Source organism: Clarias gariepinus, chromosome 12 (assembly GCF_024256425.1).
Source record: "Clarias gariepinus isolate MV-2021 ecotype Netherlands chromosome 12, CGAR_prim_01v2, whole genome shotgun sequence".
Classification (NCBI taxonomy): Eukaryota; Metazoa; Chordata; class Actinopteri; order Siluriformes; family Clariidae; genus Clarias; species Clarias gariepinus.
In genome coordinates this window covers 24,949,930-24,967,555 of record NC_071111.1, presented here as the reverse complement: position 1 = coordinate 24,967,555, position 17,626 = coordinate 24,949,930, and the positions used below count along the sequence as shown (strand labels likewise).

At 37.4% G+C, this 17,626-nt stretch overlaps 2 protein-coding genes and 1 long non-coding RNA gene across 3 annotated transcripts in view; 1 reads left to right on the top strand and 2 right to left on the bottom strand.

Moving 5' to 3' along the window:
* The window catches only part of LOC128533835 (NACHT, LRR and PYD domains-containing protein 12-like), a 53,668-nt gene extending 45,459 nt beyond the window's left edge, over positions 1-8,209 (bottom strand). Inside the window, exons 1-4 of the mRNA XM_053508092.1 lie at positions 8,086-8,209; positions 4,304-4,428; positions 3,979-4,095; positions 2,002-2,118 (exon numbers count right to left, since the gene is read on the bottom strand). Of these exons, the coding sequence (XP_053364067.1) occupies positions 2,002-2,118; positions 3,979-4,095; positions 4,304-4,356 (287 nt within the window). The 5' untranslated portion in view covers positions 4,357-4,428; positions 8,086-8,209. The remainder of the gene's footprint in view (positions 1-2,001; positions 2,119-3,978; positions 4,096-4,303; positions 4,429-8,085) is intronic.
* LOC128533806 (NACHT, LRR and PYD domains-containing protein 12-like) overlaps positions 1-17,626 on the bottom strand; it is a 605,307-nt gene that overhangs the window by 243,811 nt on the left and 343,870 nt on the right. The window lies entirely within an intron of this gene.
* Positions 16,145-17,143, top strand: LOC128533860 (uncharacterized). Its single transcript, XR_008361412.1, has 3 exons — positions 16,145-16,347; positions 16,462-16,975; positions 17,060-17,143. It is a non-coding gene; the product is annotated as an uncharacterized LOC128533860 (long non-coding RNA).

Genomic DNA, 17,626 nt, shown 5'->3' with positions numbered 1-17,626 from the left:
GTGCGTGGTGTAATTAGCGCAGAGAGGTAAGTGGGTGCTGGGCCATTTTTAGCTTTGTAGGCAAGCATCAGTGTTTTGAATTTGATGAGGGCAGCTACAGGAAGCCAGTGCAGGGAGCGGAGGAGTGGGGTGGTGTGGGAGAACTTGGGAAGGTTAAAAATGAGACGTGCTGCTGCATTCTGGATCAGTTGCAGAGGACGAATCATGGACAGAGCCAGGCCTGCCAGGAGTGAGTTGCAGTAGTCCAGTCTTGAAATAACAAAGGACTGAACAAGCACCTGAGTACCCTGTGAAAAAAGAAATGGGCGAATTCTTCTGATATTGTAAAGAAGAAATCGACAAGAGCGAGTAAGGTTAGCGATGTGTGGGGAAAATGACAAATGATTGTCCACGGTTACCCCAAGATTGCGGGCGGTGGCTGAAGGAGTGATTTGGTTGTTGTCCAGGGATATCACAAGGTCTTGACCTGGGGATGAGTCACAAGGGATAAACAACAGTTCGGTTTTACTGAGATTGAGCTTCAGCTGATGAGCAGCCGTCCAGAATGAGATGTCTGCCAGACATGCTGAGATCCGGGTGGAAACCTGAGTGTCAGAGGGAGGAAAGGAGAGAACAAGTTGGGTGTCGTCTGCATAACAGTGGTATGAAAATCCATGCGATGATATGACCTTACCAAGAGACCGAGTATAGAGGGAGAACAGGAGAGGACCAAGTACTGAGCCCTGCGGGACACCAGTAGAGAGTCTACGTGGGGCAGATGTAGATTCCCTCTATGTTACCTCATATGACCTATCTTTTAGGTAAGAAGCAAACCATTGCCACGCTGTTCCACAAATTCCAAGGCTTGTAGGAATAGATAATAGAATCTTGTGGTTCACCGTGTCAAATGCAGCTGACAGGTCCAGGAGGATGAGGACAGATGACAGTTTAGCAGATCTAGCAGCATGGAGCTTCTCAGTGACTGACAGAAGGGCAGTCTCTGTGGAATGTGCCACTTTGAATCCAGATTGGTTTGGATCATTAAGGTTAAACACTGTAAAGTAACCTTACAGTAAGGTAAAACACTGACTGCACCCAGGCCTCCTCACCCAATATCAGTGCCTGACCTCACTAATGCTCTTGTTGATAAATGAGCACAAATCCCCACAGATACACACCAAACTCTGGTGAAAAACTCTCATAAAAGAGTGGAGATTATTTAAAACTGCAAAGTGGCAGTAACTCAGGAATAAGACGATCAAAAGCACATACAAGTGTGATAGTAAGGTGTCTCAAACTGTTGGCCGTAAAGTGTATTTAAGTTTTGAACAATGAATAGCAAAAATATGACATTGACATGGTGTCTGAGCTAAGCCAGGTGGGCATTGGAGTTTTTTTTTTTTAAGAGATGAAGCAATCTGCAGGCTGTGATGTATTGTGTGTCTGACACTTTTCTATCATAGCAAGTATTAACTTTTTCTTATATATATATATATATATATATATATATATATTTAGTTTAGGGTCTTAATCCTTTGTTCATTCAGTGTTTCCCCTATTTAGGGTGGCGTACTCTGTAACCATCCTCTCAGATTAACTCTTTATAGATAGAGTAACTCCTACATTTAGCAATATTTCTTGATGGAATATTGATGTAAATCTAAAACACTCTTTCAGCTTGGTGTCCTATTAGTTTCTACATTATGCTAAGCGGTGAGATAACCTGTGATGAAGGAACATACAGCGAGCCAAGACGTTTTTGGACAATTACACCATACTTAGAAACATAATAATTTATCTACATCACAAAACAGCCTGTCATACCCTGCAGCATTTATTTTAAGATACCACAAATGCATAAATAAATAAAAAACTATCTAAGACAAAAATATTTGGACACTTAATAGTGGCTTCATTAAAGATAACAGATGTTTTAGTATTTAGTTTGCCGTCCTGTTTATCTAGATGAATTTCCCCTTAACTGTGACTTTAGCAGTGACATTAACAGTGAGGAGACGTTACCTGTGTAGAGGTGAGGAGTCTCCAGCTTTAAAAGTAATAGGCTGATGCATAGACGCATCACTCTTCATGGAGATACAGCTGGGTGCTGCTGATCCTGATCTCTCTCCCTGGAGTTTACTGCACAACATTACAGACAGTACTTTAGTTATTTATATACACTCTTTACTGTTTTAAATACCTTCTTAATGTAATAAGGACATAATTCTTAATATAGTGAATAAATTATAACAATTCTGTGCTAAGTGGTGACTGTTATCTTTCCTTTCATATTAAAAACTTGTTAAATCATTCTTTTTAGGTGTCCTCAATAAATACACATATGGAATTTGTAACATGCAACATTTTAATTTCCCTTCACCAGAACCAAGAGACCAAAACACAAAACTGAGCTTCATTACACACCAAGGTTGGAGTGAAAGAACTTGAGTGTCCTGCACCGAGTCCTGACCTCAAGCTCACTAGACAAACTTTGAGGTGAACTAAGGCCTTGTTCACACGAGCGTTAAGTTTTTGGATAAACGAACGCGCTCAGAACGTCCTAGATGTTTATGCTGCGTTTTGTAGTGGCGCTCGATTGACTTCTACACTGGCGTTCGTTTGTCTCTGTCTAACGCCAGCCTGCAGCCCAAATTGTAGTTTGTGTGTTAACCTGTGGAGGCAGTGTGTCGGGAACTGGATATGAAAGCCCTTGTCGTTTTATTTTAGGTGCCTCCTTTTTTAAATATGGATCTTTTTGCTATATTAGACATTAATCTTCTTGTTTTAAAAATTCTTGTAATACGGCGGCGTAGGGAAAGATAAAAATCGCGGCCACTACTGGGTTTACCCTCTGACTGCACAACGTCGGATTAAAGGAAGTTTTTTTTGTGGTTTATGAAGAAACGCCAAAATTTCTGCCCAAGTTTTTCAATTACTGTCGGATATCAGTTTCCACTTTTGATTGTCTGCTGCAGCTGGTGCAATGCTTTTTTGTCCCCCGCATTTCCCTATGTATAGCATGTAGGATCATGGGATATATCCGGTCCTCCGAAGCATAAAAAGAACGCGAAGAAAACGCACTAGAAGCGTTTTCCTTGCGTTCGTTGGGATTTGAACGCCAAGAAAAACCTGCAGGCAAGGTTTTTTTGACGCCGTATAAACGCAAATAAAACTCAAACTGTTGGCCATAAAGTGTATTTAAGTTTTGAACAATGAATAGCAAAAATATGACATTGACATGGTGTCTGAGCTAAGCCAGGTGGGCGTTTTTTTTAAGAGACAAATCAATCTGCAGGCTGTGATGTATTGTGTGTCTGACACTTTTCTATCATAGCAAGTATTAACTTTTTCTTTAACAATCTTTAATACAGTACGTCATCTGTGCATTTGGACCAGATGGACCAGACTTCCCCATGCACATCACTGAGTCTTGGGAAACCATTTTCTCTAGATCATTGGATTATTTATGATATATACAGTATATTTAGTTAAGGGTCTTAATCCTTTGTTCATTTAGTGTTTCCCCATTCAGGGTGGCGTACTCTGTAACCATCCTCTCAGATTAACTCTTTATAGTTAGAGTTACTCCTACTACTACACATAGCAAAATATCTTTGTTGAATGTTAATGTAAATCTAAAAGACTCTTTCAGCTTGGTGTCCTATTAGTTTCTAAATTATGCTAAGCGGTGACATAACCTGTGATTACAGAACATAGAGCGAGCCAAGACGTTTTTGGACAATTAAGTCATAATTAGAAACATAATAATTTATAAACATCACAAAACATAATGACCAATTAACTGGCGTTTATTTTAAAGGTACCGCGAACACATAAAAAATTTTATCTAATTAAGACAAAAAATATTTTGACACTTAGTAGTGACTTCATTAAAGATAACAGATATGATGTTTTATTATTTAGTTTGCCGTTTCTGTCTTGATGAATTTCCCTTTAACTGTGACTTCAGCAGTGACATTAACAGTGAGGAGACGTTACCTGTGTAGAGGTGAGGAGTCTCCAGCTTTAAAATTAATAGGCTGATTCATAGAGGCATCACTCTTCATGGAGACACAGCTGGGTGCTGCTGATTCTGATCTCTCTCTCTGGAGTTTACTGCACAACATTATTTAAACTTGTTAATTTAATGAGAGATAAATTTTACTTGCAATGAACAAAATAAATTTTATGGTGACTGTTAGTTTGTCAATAATAGTGAAACACTTTACTGTTTACACTTTTAAATTACTTATTTCATATGTACTCAATCAGTAATTTGGATATGAATATTTAATGACTGAAATGCCTAGATATAGTAGATTACCGTTTTTTAGAGGGTGGGGACACTTTATCAGTGTCCAGATCAGGAGTCTTCATCTTTAAATATTAGCAAAGTATCCACAAACTAACAGGTAAGTCCTGGTGAGTCTGATCTCGTGGATTACACTCCTGAAAAACACAAAAACAAATCTGAAGTTAAACTTCCACACAATCATTTTCGCATCTTTGACCTAAAGAACAACGTACAGTATATAGGTCATCCTTGGGTTTAAAATCTGTCTACAGAATCTACAGAATTTAGTCATCAGCCTGGACACCAGGACTGACCTTTAAAATTATACAGATAGATAGATAGATAGATAGATAGATAGATAGATAGATAGATAGATAGATAGATAGAGTACTTTATTATGCATCGTTACACACACAAACACGCCGTTTACAATTTAGGTGCATTAAAGAGGGATAAATGCTGTCAACAAATATAAAAATACAGCTTGTATGTACACATGCATGATGATTGTACAGGTGGGAATGAAACTGTACATAAGGTGCACCAGCAGGTAGTAATAGATAGAATGAACCAGCAAGTATATAACAAGCTAAAACTAATAAAAGAGAGAATGCAATAAATGAAAGATGTGACTATAGTGCAAAGAAAACAAATGAAAAATATGCAGAAGGTAATATTTTAAAATTAATTTATTTGAAAAATAAAATGAATGATGGGCTGCTCTTGGACACCCAGAAGGTGTTATGAAGGCTGGAGATAAGAAAGGTCAGCCCTAGGTAAAAAAGTAATTGCCCAATTAAACCCAATAATTAATTGTGTCACCATTACCATGCTTCACTTTTAAACAGGTTCTTTTAACGTGATTTCTTGATTTAACAGGTCTGGCAGTAATCAGGCCTGGGTGCGGCAAGAGAAATTTAACTCAGCTTTCCAAAATTTACAGTTCATTCATGATTTAGCAAGGGGGCAATTACTTTTTCATATGGGGCAGATTTAAAGAGCTTTCCCCTTAGTAAAATAAAATCACCATTTAAAACTGTATTTTGAATTTACTTTGGATTGTCTTTGTGAAATATTACATTTTATTTGATGATCTCAATCATCAGGTTTAAAAAAATAAGCTAAAAATGAAAACTCAGGAAGGGCATCAAATATTTTTTAAAGCACTGCATGTCTTAAAATAGTCAAAAATATCTGTACATTTCCTAATGTCAAACAAGAAGCTTTTTTAAACTGATGTATTTGCTTGAAAATGTTATAAAAGTTGCCAATTAAACATTTATAATATACAGATTATACTTTAATTTCAGTAACATCCGGGTCATGTAAGTGTTGCTTTAAAATCTGCTGTAAAATGTGTGGCTATTTTACTTTTATACTGGATAACATTACATTTCAGATTTGTTTCGATTTTAACAGAAATGTATATTTTTACTTATTCTAAATATAATGTCCTTAAAATAATGTTCTTTTTGGGATAATATTAAACACACATTGCCATTAGAAGTACAGTGTTGTTCAAGAGTTACATTACAGCTCATTTTCATCTTTTATTTTTATAACTACTGTACTGTAAATAGTGAAACACACTGTGTCGTTGTCAGGGGAAACCGCTAGAGGGCGCCGTGCAGTCATGGACTCTTTCATGTTTGTTGTTGTTGTTGTTGTTGTTTTCACTTCATTTCTCAGAATAAACTGCACTTTGGCCTCGCATCTGTTGTTTAGTTTCATAAAAAGTTTGTTTGTCACCCGGTTATTTTGTTCAGGTTGTTTGTTTATCATTAAACGTCAGTAACGAACTCGCCGTGTCTCCGCCCATCCTTCCAACCTTACAGTCGTTAATACACATCTCCTACATCTGAGTTTTATTTATATAAAGTTGTTAGTAATAAATAAATCACTCACCTTTAGTCACCGGCCCTGTTGTGTTACATTAATATCTCAGTTTCTGCTTTATAAAAACTTTCCTTAATATAAGAACATTGTTTTTCAACTTTTCCTGGACTTCCACAAAATGGAGTCACTTTAGGAAAGACGATTCATTCCAGGTGATGAGTCATTAAGAATGAGTCGACTCTTTGAATCGGTTCATACTCACATTTCAGAAGGATTAGAGATGGGCTGCTGAGATCTTTAGTTAAGCTCTGAGCTCTATAGTATCCACTTTTGGTTGTTGTTGGTTGCATTTATATATGTACATAGTTGTTTTTAGTATCACTATCACTCATTTAAATTGAAAGCTTTTTATATCTTGTATGTTAATACCTTTTGAACCCTTCTGTCATTGTATTCATCATTTTTATTGTTAACAAACAAACCACATTCATCCCCCACACTTTTGAAAAGCTTGCTACGCCCCTGATCTGGGGCACCGGAGGTTTTCCCAGTGATCGGCCCAGTCAGTACGCAAATACATATACATGAAAATATTTAAAATAACAGAAATAATAAAAACAGAATAAATATTTCATCTCTTTTCTCCGCTGATGGATGAGGCGGCGATCGCACGGGTGCCGCTGACAAAGAGCGCGTGCTTGTGTGCATGTGAATGTACTGTACATGTGTTCTGAAACACGACACCTTTCACTTCTAATGTACAGAGAGAGATATTAACCCTTTATATATTGTGGCGTTTTTACGCCCGAAAGGATGGTGGAGAGACGAGTTATTAATTTGCTGCCCAATGCAAATGGCTGGGAGTATTTTATTGACTCACACAAGATAACCAGCAGCATAACAACACACACACACATCACACATATCCTGGCTGAAGCCACTAAACCAAATACCTTTCCCCAACAGGGTGAACACATAACAGCCCCTCCCGCAAAGCATGATGGTTCCCAAGCGAAACCCCGCCCCCGTCACAATATTAATCAACGAGACAGAGCAAATAATTAATAATAATGTCCATGGATGAAAATGGGAGAAAAAGAAAAAGGTGGAGCTGAAAGGTCACGCGAAAAAAAGGAAGAAAAAAAACCTTTAGATGTAGATGCTTCAAATTAACAGATTAAAATTTAAAAGGATGTGAATCAAACTGAACAGGTAAGGTGGAATAAAATCAGTAGTTGCATTAGCTTGTGCTAGTAAACTAGTTACTCATTTTAGTTATGTTAGTCAATATTAAATTAAAAATAATGCTGAGAAACGTTATTTTGAATCAATACTGAAAATTTTATAAAAGTTGCCAATTAAACATTTTTTTACAGATTATACTTTTATTTCAGTAACATCTGGGTCATGTAAGTGTTGCTCTAAAATCTGCTGTAAAATGTGTGGCTATTTTACTTTTATACTGGATAACATTACATTTCAGATTTATTTCGATTTTTAACAGAAATGTATATTTTTATTTGTTCTAAATTTGTTCTTTTGGGGACAATATTAAACAAAAATTGCCATTAGAAGTACAGTATTGTTCAAGAGTTACATTACAGCTCATATTCATCTTAATCTTTTATTTTTATAACTACTGTACTGTAAATAGTGAAACACATTGTGTCGTTGTCAGGGGAAACCGCTAGAGGGCGCTTTGCAGTCATGGCCTCTTTCATGTTTTTTTTTTTTGTACTTGTTTTCATTTCATTTCTCAGAATAAACTGCACTTTGGCCTCGCATATATTGTTTAGTTTCATGGAAAGTTTGTTTGTCACCCGGTTATTTTGTTCAGGTTGTTTGTTTATCATTAAACGTCAGTAATGAACTCGCCGTGTCTCCGTCCATCCTTCCAACCTTACAGTCGTTAATACACATCTCCTACATCTGAGTTTTATTTATATAAAGTCGTTAGTAATAAATAAATCACTCACCTTTAGTCACCCGACCCTGTTGTGTTACATTAATATCCCAGTTTCTGCTTTAAATAATCGTTCCTTGATATAAGAACGTTGTATTTTAACTTAACCAACACTCCCAGAAAATAGAGTCGCGGCTGAAACGCTTTCACTTTAGGAAAAAGGATTCGTTACAGCCGATGGCTGTGTTCCATTCCGAAGTGTACTTCAGAGGGTGCTCCCTATTCCTGCTCCGTGTGCAGGGGATGTCGGTGAAGGAAATGTTTGGTAACATCGGATATCTGTCGCTGCTGCTGTGGAAATGTCACTTATTGTGTGGAAATGTCAATTATTTCAACAAAAACTTATACCATTTTAAAAAACTTATATTATTGAAGCGATAGAAAATATTTTATTGATTTACAAGATGTACAAATATTATTTTTTACAGATTGCTAACCTATATAATACTAACAATTTCTTGATTAAATTAACATTTTAATTATTTCGTCCTATGATTCCCTCGACAACAATAATGATAATAAATATATAAATCCTTTTTCCAGCTCCATTTTCAGGCTCTCGCGAGGCGCACTGACTGATGGGAAAACTCTCACTCCTATTTCCGGTGAAGGGAAGGCTCAGTAATGTGGAGATTTATTTTTAACACAACTTACTAGTATAAAAATATAACACAATACAAAGATAAATGCTTTTTAAACATATTATCTGAAGTATCACCGAACATATATTGGGTCATATTTGTAAAACAAAGGAAGGAACATTAAGACAAACAACATATAAAACTATAACTAAACTAAAAAGACCATAGATATATATACTGACTAGATGTCGCCTTGGGCATTTAGATCAACTCTGAAGATGCCGGACTTGTTACATACTGTAGCCTAATCATTTAATGAGCTGTTGTAAATACTGGAAGATGTTTTCACACTACGTACGCACGGTATGTTTGTTTTTTGTGTTATATAACCATTTTACACTGGGTCATGGTATTGTAGGCTTGCTGATGTACAAAATAAACCAGTACAATTCACATGTTTTAATTACCATGTATTTTTAAGTATGGATTTCACACCATTGTAGCCATTTTGTGTGCAGTACACTAGGCTAAGGTAAGTAACAATAGTTAATTTTAAGTTCACTGAAGTGGAAGAACAATAAACTTACACCTAGTTTTGAAGTAGATTAATATTGTAGCGTTTTACTGCCGGAAAGGATGTTGGAGAGACGAGTGAGCTTAATTGCTGCCCAATGCAATGGCTGGGAGTATTTTATTTTGCACAGCACTGTATAACATGAGCAACACATTCACACAAGAACCTACACCCAATTCAGCCTTAGCATGAACCAGCACACATTCAACAGATCACACACACCCTAACACACAAACCTGGCCGAAGCCACTAACCCAAACACCCTTCCCCAACAGGGTGAACACATTGAAACCCCCCGCAATGCATGATGGTCGTTAGCTGCCGCTCCGCCCACGCAACACTGCACCCACCCGAGCTGTGACCGTCCCTGGTCACCATGACTCTCTCAGTCTTGGAGGCGTGAAGGCAGTCGGCGCTGGCGCTGTGAACGCCGGGGTCTTTTTGTGGAGGAGGAAAGAGCGCAAACATTGTCCTGAGGCGGTCCGGCTTCTGCAGAGTTCGACCTTTCGCCGGCATGTGTCCACACTCATACGCTCCATAGGTGCCCCACCCGAAAGTCCTGCAGCAGTGCTCGCGAGCGCTGGGTGGGGCCCTTCTTTGCCATGCAAAGGTCGCATTGGTGAACAAAGAGTTTCCTGTCGGTATGACAGCCCGGCCAGTAAAAATGAGCGCACAACGACCGCAAAGTTTTATTCACCCCGAAGTGTCCCGAACTGGAACGTCCATGCACAGAACCCAGTACACATGCACGCAAAGCCCTTGTCACCAGCAGCTGAAAGCATTCGCCCGCGCCGCGCGGCCGTTGCCAGCGGCGGTAGAGTAACCCTTCGTGCAAAGCTAGGTGAGTAAACTGGGAGCGAAGAGCTTTTACCTCTCGCCCTAGATGAGCGACTGCGGTGTAATCCGGTCTCACGCCCGCTTTAACCCAACCGAGCACCCTATGCAGAACCGGATCCTTCTCCTGCTCGGCAATAAGCTGATCACGGTCCAGCTGTGACACAGGCAAAGCGACTACGGGTGATGCTCTAGGTGACGCAGTAACTCTGCTGCACGCCGGCTCGGACGGCTGATCACGGCCAGAGAGCCTGGAGGACTGCACGGGGAGAATGTTCGGAGTCGAGGGTTCTACGTCGCAACGACACTCAACTCGCTCGCAGTACCGACCACGTGCTTTGCAGGTCAGTGAGGATGAACCAGTGCCCGTCTCCTCTGATCTACCAGAGCCGAGTGAAAAGAATCACAATCAAACTGAACATGTAAGCTGGAATAAAACCAGTAGCAGCATTAGCTCGTGCTAGTAATTATTATTGTAGTCAACATTAACTCAAAATAATATTTTCTCAGGATTATTTTGAATTAATATTGACTACAGTAATAATTAAAATGAGTAACTAGTTTACTAGCCCGAGCTAATGCTGCCACTGATTTTATTCCAGTTTACCTCTTTAGTTGATTGCCATCCTATTCACTTGGCTCGGGTAAGGGGAGAGGTGCTGGTCAACATCATCACTGACCTTCTGCTGGATCCAGACTCTCTGTCCCTGACCGTGATGTTAGAGCTATCAGAGCCTGCGGAACTGCAATTTCCCCTCACGCCAAAGGAATAGTCTGCTAATTTAAAGAATTTTACAGCATCTGCTTTTTTTTTCTTCTTTTCACGTAAATTTTCAGCGCCATCTTTTCTCTTTTTCCCCCACGTATGGAATAGGATTACAATACATTCACATGCACACAAACTGTGACGCTTTGAAAGAGCGAAAGAGCCAACAATAGCGTCCAGCACGCAACCTTTATCAGCGTCACAAAATTATAATACAAAACATAAAGTGAAGAAAAGGGTAAAACAGCAGAGCGTTTCGGAATTGAGCAGCACACCTGAGCTCTTACCCCGCTCTCTCCTCCTCACGCGCACACCTCCGCAGTGCACACACCGCAGCAACTCCACATAATGTGGACTACAGGGGCCGTTACAAAACACGCTGTTTGTCGGCGGCGATCAACAGCCTGACAGTCGTATTACTGATTTCCTACATCTGAGTTTTATTTACAATATCCGCATTGTTCTTATATAAAGTCATTAGTAATAAATAAATCACTCACCTTTAGTCACCGGCCCTGTTGTGTTACATTAATATCTCAGTTTCTGCTTTATAAAAACTTTCCTTAATATAAGAACATTGTTTTTCAACTTTTCCTGGACTTCCACAAAATGGAGTCACTTTAGGAAAGACGTTTCATTCTAGGCGACGCATCATTAAGAATGAGTCGACTCTTTGAATCGGTTCATATCATATTTCAGAAGGACTAGAGATTAGCTGCTGAGCTCTTAAGAGGATGTTTTGAGTTCATTGGCTTAAGAACAGTAGACTTTAAAATGTAAATTATTAGTATTTACAACAAACGCTACAACTTATTTAAGATCATCTATTTTTGTTGTTTGTTTCAACTGTTAAACTGTTACTGACTTTTAATAAACACAAAATAAATACAATAAATTATTATCCTGCATGAAGCACTGAAAACAATTAAGGAGATTTAAAATTACTGGAATTGGTTGAAGAACTTTCCAACACATTATTGAAAAAGGACTGTGCTGCATTTTCAACTTGAAGAAATGTGCTCAGAAAAAAATATGAATAGAGATCACTTAAATACTTGAATTTTTATGGTAAGTAAATCTACAGTAAAAACCTTAACTAGGTTAAATAGTGTAAATAAGAGCATTTCCAAATACACCCAGTCACAGGATTGGGACTATACAGCTGTTTAGCCATAAGGAAAACCACAAAAAAATGGCTTTAATTTGTTAGAGTGTCAAAATTGACTCTGTGGCAATGGAAAAGTGTCACATGGTCTGATGAGCCCAGACTGACCCAATTCTACAGCGATGGATGTATCAGGGTGAGAGAGAAAGCGCATGAAGCAGTGCAACATTTGTTTTTGGCTGGCAACTGTTTAACAGAAGACACCAACTAAGTTGTTTCACATTGAGTAAAAGAAGATCAGAGTAAACTACCACTGTTGTACAAGGCTTTACATGCTTTTTGGAAACTCAAAGGCCGTGAGTATGAAAAAAATAAAAATAAAAAAGCCATGCAAGACAGAGTTTGTGGTGTCTGCATATACAGTGGGTACGAAAAGTATTCAGACCCCCTTAAATTTTACTCTGTTATATTGCAGCCATTTGCTAAAATTATTATTATTTTTTTTTTCGTTTATTAATGTACACACAGCACCCCATATTGATAGAAAAACAAAGAATTAACATTTTTGCAGGTTTATTAAAAAAGTAAAACTTAAATATCACATGGTCCTAAATATTCAGACCCTTTGCTCAGTATTTTGTAGAAGCACCCTTTTGATCTAACACAGCCATGAGTCTTTTTGGGAAAGATGCAACAAGTCCTAAGTATTTAGACCCTTTGCTGTGACACTCATATATTTAACTCATATTCTTCTGATCATCCTTGAGATGGTTCTACATCTTCATTTGAGTCCAGCTGTGTTTAATTATACTGATTCGACTTGATTAGAAAAGCCACACACCTGTCTAAGACCTTACAGCTCACAATGCATGTCAGAGCAAATGAGAATCATGGGGTTAAAGGAACTGCCTGAAGGGCTCAGAGACAGAATTATGGAAAGGCACAGATCTGGCCAAGGTTACAAAAAATAATTCTGCTGCACTTATGGTTCCTAAGAGCACAGTGGCCTCCATAATCCTTAAATGGAAGACGTTTGGGATGACCAGAACCCTTCCCAAACTGAGCTATCGAGGGAGAAGAGCCCTGGTGAGAGAGGTAAAGAAGAACCCAAGGAATGGCAAAGGATCCCCAAATCCATATGTGGAAAACATGTTGCATCTTTCCCAAAAAGACTCATGGCTGTGTTAAATCAAAAGGGTGCTTCTACTAAATACTGAGCAAGGGGTCTGAATACTTAGGACCATGTGATATTTCAACTTTTCTTCTTTAATAAACCTGCAAAAATGTCAACAGTTGTGTTTTCTGTCAATATGAGGTGCTGTGTGTACATTAATGGGGGGATGGGGGGGGGGGGGGGGGGGGACTTAAATGATTTTTGCAAATGGCTGCAATATAACAAAGTGAAAAATTTAAGGGGGTCTGAATACTTTCCGTACCAACTGTACAGTATGTCTGATAGAGCATTTGTGTAGTGTAAGAACAAAAAAAAAAAAAACTTGTATTAATAATTATTTTAACTAACAAGTAATTTATCCAAGATAGAAAAAAAGGCTATACCGAGTCTGGCTTATATTTGTCCTGGTATTAGTAGGTGGTATGTTGCTCCAGAATCGCACCTGAATTCCACCTAAAAAACATTTAGCTAAAGTCTGGTATAAATCCATCCAAGTTTGAAATACTGTAATTAAAAAAAAAAAAAAAAAAAAAAATATATATATATATATATATATATACACACACACACACACAAAATGAAGAGTATTAGAGTATTTAAGTATCAGTATTATGCATGTTTATAGATAAGCCAAAGTTAAAGTGGTTTTTATTATTATTTTAACCATATATATAAAGGGTCAATATCTCTGTGTGTGCACAACTGTTTAATAACGTCATTTGTGTCTGCCTGCCTCTTTTTACTGTGTTAGTTTATGTGTGAATTTTAACTCTGTTGTTGTTAAATCTAAAATTCTAACTCTAAAAGTTCATTAAAAGTGAATTGGTTCACTCTTTTATTTCTTACTCACACACAGATTGTTTTTTATTACTGTACAGATATGTACAGGAGATAGGAAAACAGTTTTCCCCAAGAGCTAAGTTATGTCAAGCATGCCAAAGCAAGGGCTAAAATGTCCAGTTTTAAACAATCACACTCCCACAAATACTGAGAAATACACATCCATATATAGAAATGATTCATGTTAACCCTGTTAAATAGAACAACTCTGCCCTCTAGCGTCACAATCCTGCATCTGCATTTGGTGGAAATTGCAAGAGATTATGGGAGGAAAAACAGCGGTAACAAACTTGTGAACAGTGGCGGACTGGCCGTCTGTGGCACCGGGGGTTTTCCACGTGGGCGGCCCAGTCAGTATTTATAAAATTACAGAAATAATAAAAACAGAATAAATATTTCATCTCTTTTCTCCGCTGATGGATGAGGCGGCGATCGCACGGGTGCCGCTGACAAAGAGCGCGTGCTTGTGTGCATGTGAATGTACTGTACATGTGTTCTGAAACACGACACCTTTCACTTCTAATGTACAGAGAGAGATATTAACCCTTTATATATTGACCCTTGAGACAGACGAAATAAAATAATAATAATGTCCATGGATGAAAATGGGAGAAAAAGAAAAAGGTGGAGCTGTACGGAAGCGCATTGCATTCACACAATAAAAACAATCACGGGACTTATCTCATAAACATGACTTAGTATCTCATAATTATGAGATAAGGGGGAGCAGTTTGTGGCGGGGGGCCATTTTAGCACATGACATCGGAAACGAAAGTTACTGCGGTTCAGAAAAACACGGTCAAGCCAACCGCGATTGATTTTAGTGTGCGCGCATATTACAGTGCTTACGGTAGTTTCAGCAACGACACAAAAAGAACGCGCTTTCAGAGCGTTTTTCTTGAAAAGCCCAGCGCGACTGTGATGTGATTATAAAAAGGTGTCATGTCCTTATTGTTTATAGGTGCGATATCTTTGATACTTGTCTTTCTTTAAATAATGTTTTCTGTATATTTCTTCTTCTACAGTCGTTGTAAATGTAGTTGTGTTTACAGATAAATGATATGCAAATGGAAGACAATAAATTATATACTCATTTTAAATCCCTCAGTTGTGTATTCATTTGTCACTGTTCTATAATTTCTGTTATTTTGGAGTGCATTCATTAGGTGTAATGTCGTCTGCAATGAAAGTAAATAGCAAAATAAGTTTACAATAGGTTTAAAAGTCTGAATAAGAAATCAATAATTATCATAAAGATGATATCAAGAATAATGACAATATTACACTTCAGAGGCCTGTACGGACACCATTTTTAATAAGTTGAAAAAAAATAACGGCCAATTCTCATAGGGGGCATCTCATACTATATACACCTCATATTAAAATATTTTACTGCAGCATTTATGAGATATGGGGCATTATTAACTTTAAAGGGGTACAAAGACCCCATTTCTAATAAGTAGAAAAAAAACAACCACCAGTTCTTATTCAGGACATCCCACACTATATGCACACATTATCTCAAACTATTTCACTGCAGCGTTTTATAGATATGTGACATTATTACCCTTAAAATGCCTATGAAAACCATATTTCTAAAAAGTTTCCCTGGCCTTTGCCTACACATACTAGTATTCTTTATAATTAATTTTAAATGCAAGCCCTTAGAAACAAAAAAGGAAGGTTGATGGCTGAATTTCCCACAATGTATTACACTTTATTTTGGGGCCTAACAGTTTAACACAGGTGTTTTTAAAAATGATAGCGAAAGTCTGTAAAAGTAAACTTGTCCAGTAAAGGGCAACAATGTGTTTAAGTCTTATTTCAGTTTCCTCATTTTAAGCAGGTAAATAAATAAGCATTACAAAAAATAAAAATAAAAAACATAGGGATTTATAAAACATTGAAAATAACTTTTTGGTTTAATATAATAATTATTTGAACATACATACTATAACAAACAGCGATTACATTATTGTAATGACTGTCCATATTTATCAAACTGACGCTGCGTACACATCTTGCTGCATCCCAAAATTTCTATTTTTATCATTATTACAAGAAGATAAAAAAAATTTAATGCTTAAAAAATTAAGTTAATGTATTCAATTCAACTTATACAAACATAATATCTGTACATGTTCGTAGTATAACAATATTTATAATATTTATAATGTATATTTTTTGAGCCACGCCCTTCAACCTTCAGAAATACTGTCATGCCTGGACGAAGACTTTGGTAAGTAGAGTTTCTCTGAAATATTGCATAGATTTTTCAGTAAAGCCTTTAAATAAGTTTGTTTAAAATAAAATGTGTTGTAATAGTAATTTGCTGTTCATTACTATTATTGTAAATATTTCATTGCCCTCCAGAACATACTTCTTTTCCACCTTTGGAAAGGTAAGATGACATTAATAATGACATCATATTACTTTTATGAGGTAATATTTTTTTTGGTTTCAGTTATATCAGTCTATTAATAAAGTTTGTCATATTTACATTTTCCACACACAGGGCCGTAACATTCAGATCACGCCGCATGGCATAAAGCATGCTCTACAAGGCCATGCTAAAGATGAAAGTGCTTATCTCCCTACTGGCACCTGGGGAACACTTTGCCAGTCTTTGCAAATTCCAAATTCTCTTTGCAACAAAGTAAGATTAAAAAACATTGCACAGGCCCACCTACAGGTAATATTTCAACGAGAGAACAGGGATGAGGATATGTGTATTAAGTTTCTTTTCAAGTTTATACTTACGATGGGTCAACGTGTAAGGTAATATAGAGATGCATAGACATTAAATCAAGTAATGAAACAGTAAAAACATAGTAATTATTGTCTGGGGCATATGTTGTTACACACTAATTTTGGTGTTGCATTCAGTTAGCGTCTTTGTTAATAATACTTCAATTTGGTTTGTCTGGGGTTGAGCATCTTACAAATTACACCATTGTATTTCCAAGGAGCCTTCTCTTGGCAATCCAGAGGATAGAGATGTTGGGGAAGCTGAGTCTCCTTCTCCCAGGGTAATATCAAAGATTTTTGGGATACAGATGGCATACACTTACCTCATAAACACTTTAACTTGTGTGTTTCTCTGTATGTTCTAGTGGTCTCCTGCACACAGCCCTTCAAGTCCACATGAAACCGACATAGAGTCTGAGGGCAAGAATGTTGTTGGAGGTGAATCTCCTTCTGCTAGGGTGAGATCTTTTTGCAAATTGACTCAACAAATTTGATATGCAGTTATTTTTTATCTAATGCCCATTTTAAAGTAATTTACAACAATGATTCAATTTGTGTAAACAGACAGTATATCCATTACACTTACTAGAATTTACTTACTGCATTTCAAGAGTCTCATTTTTTAATTGTCCGTAATGTCACTTTTTTATATAGCACACTGAAACACAGGACTCTAACAATTCATCAGCACCTTCTTCTGCGGACAGTGGTTCAGCTGACAACCTTTTTTTAAAATATACCTTGCCGACAGGCCCATGTTTTTTTTATTTTTATTATTGATAGAAAGGATTGGACAGACCGACGTAAACAACAGGTTGAACACCAGTTCAAAGACCTACAATGGACAAATGTAATAGTAAAAGGAATACGTTCTGTCCACCCATATTGCAGCATAGCATTTAAAAGGCATCCAGTCAAAACGAAAGTGTCAA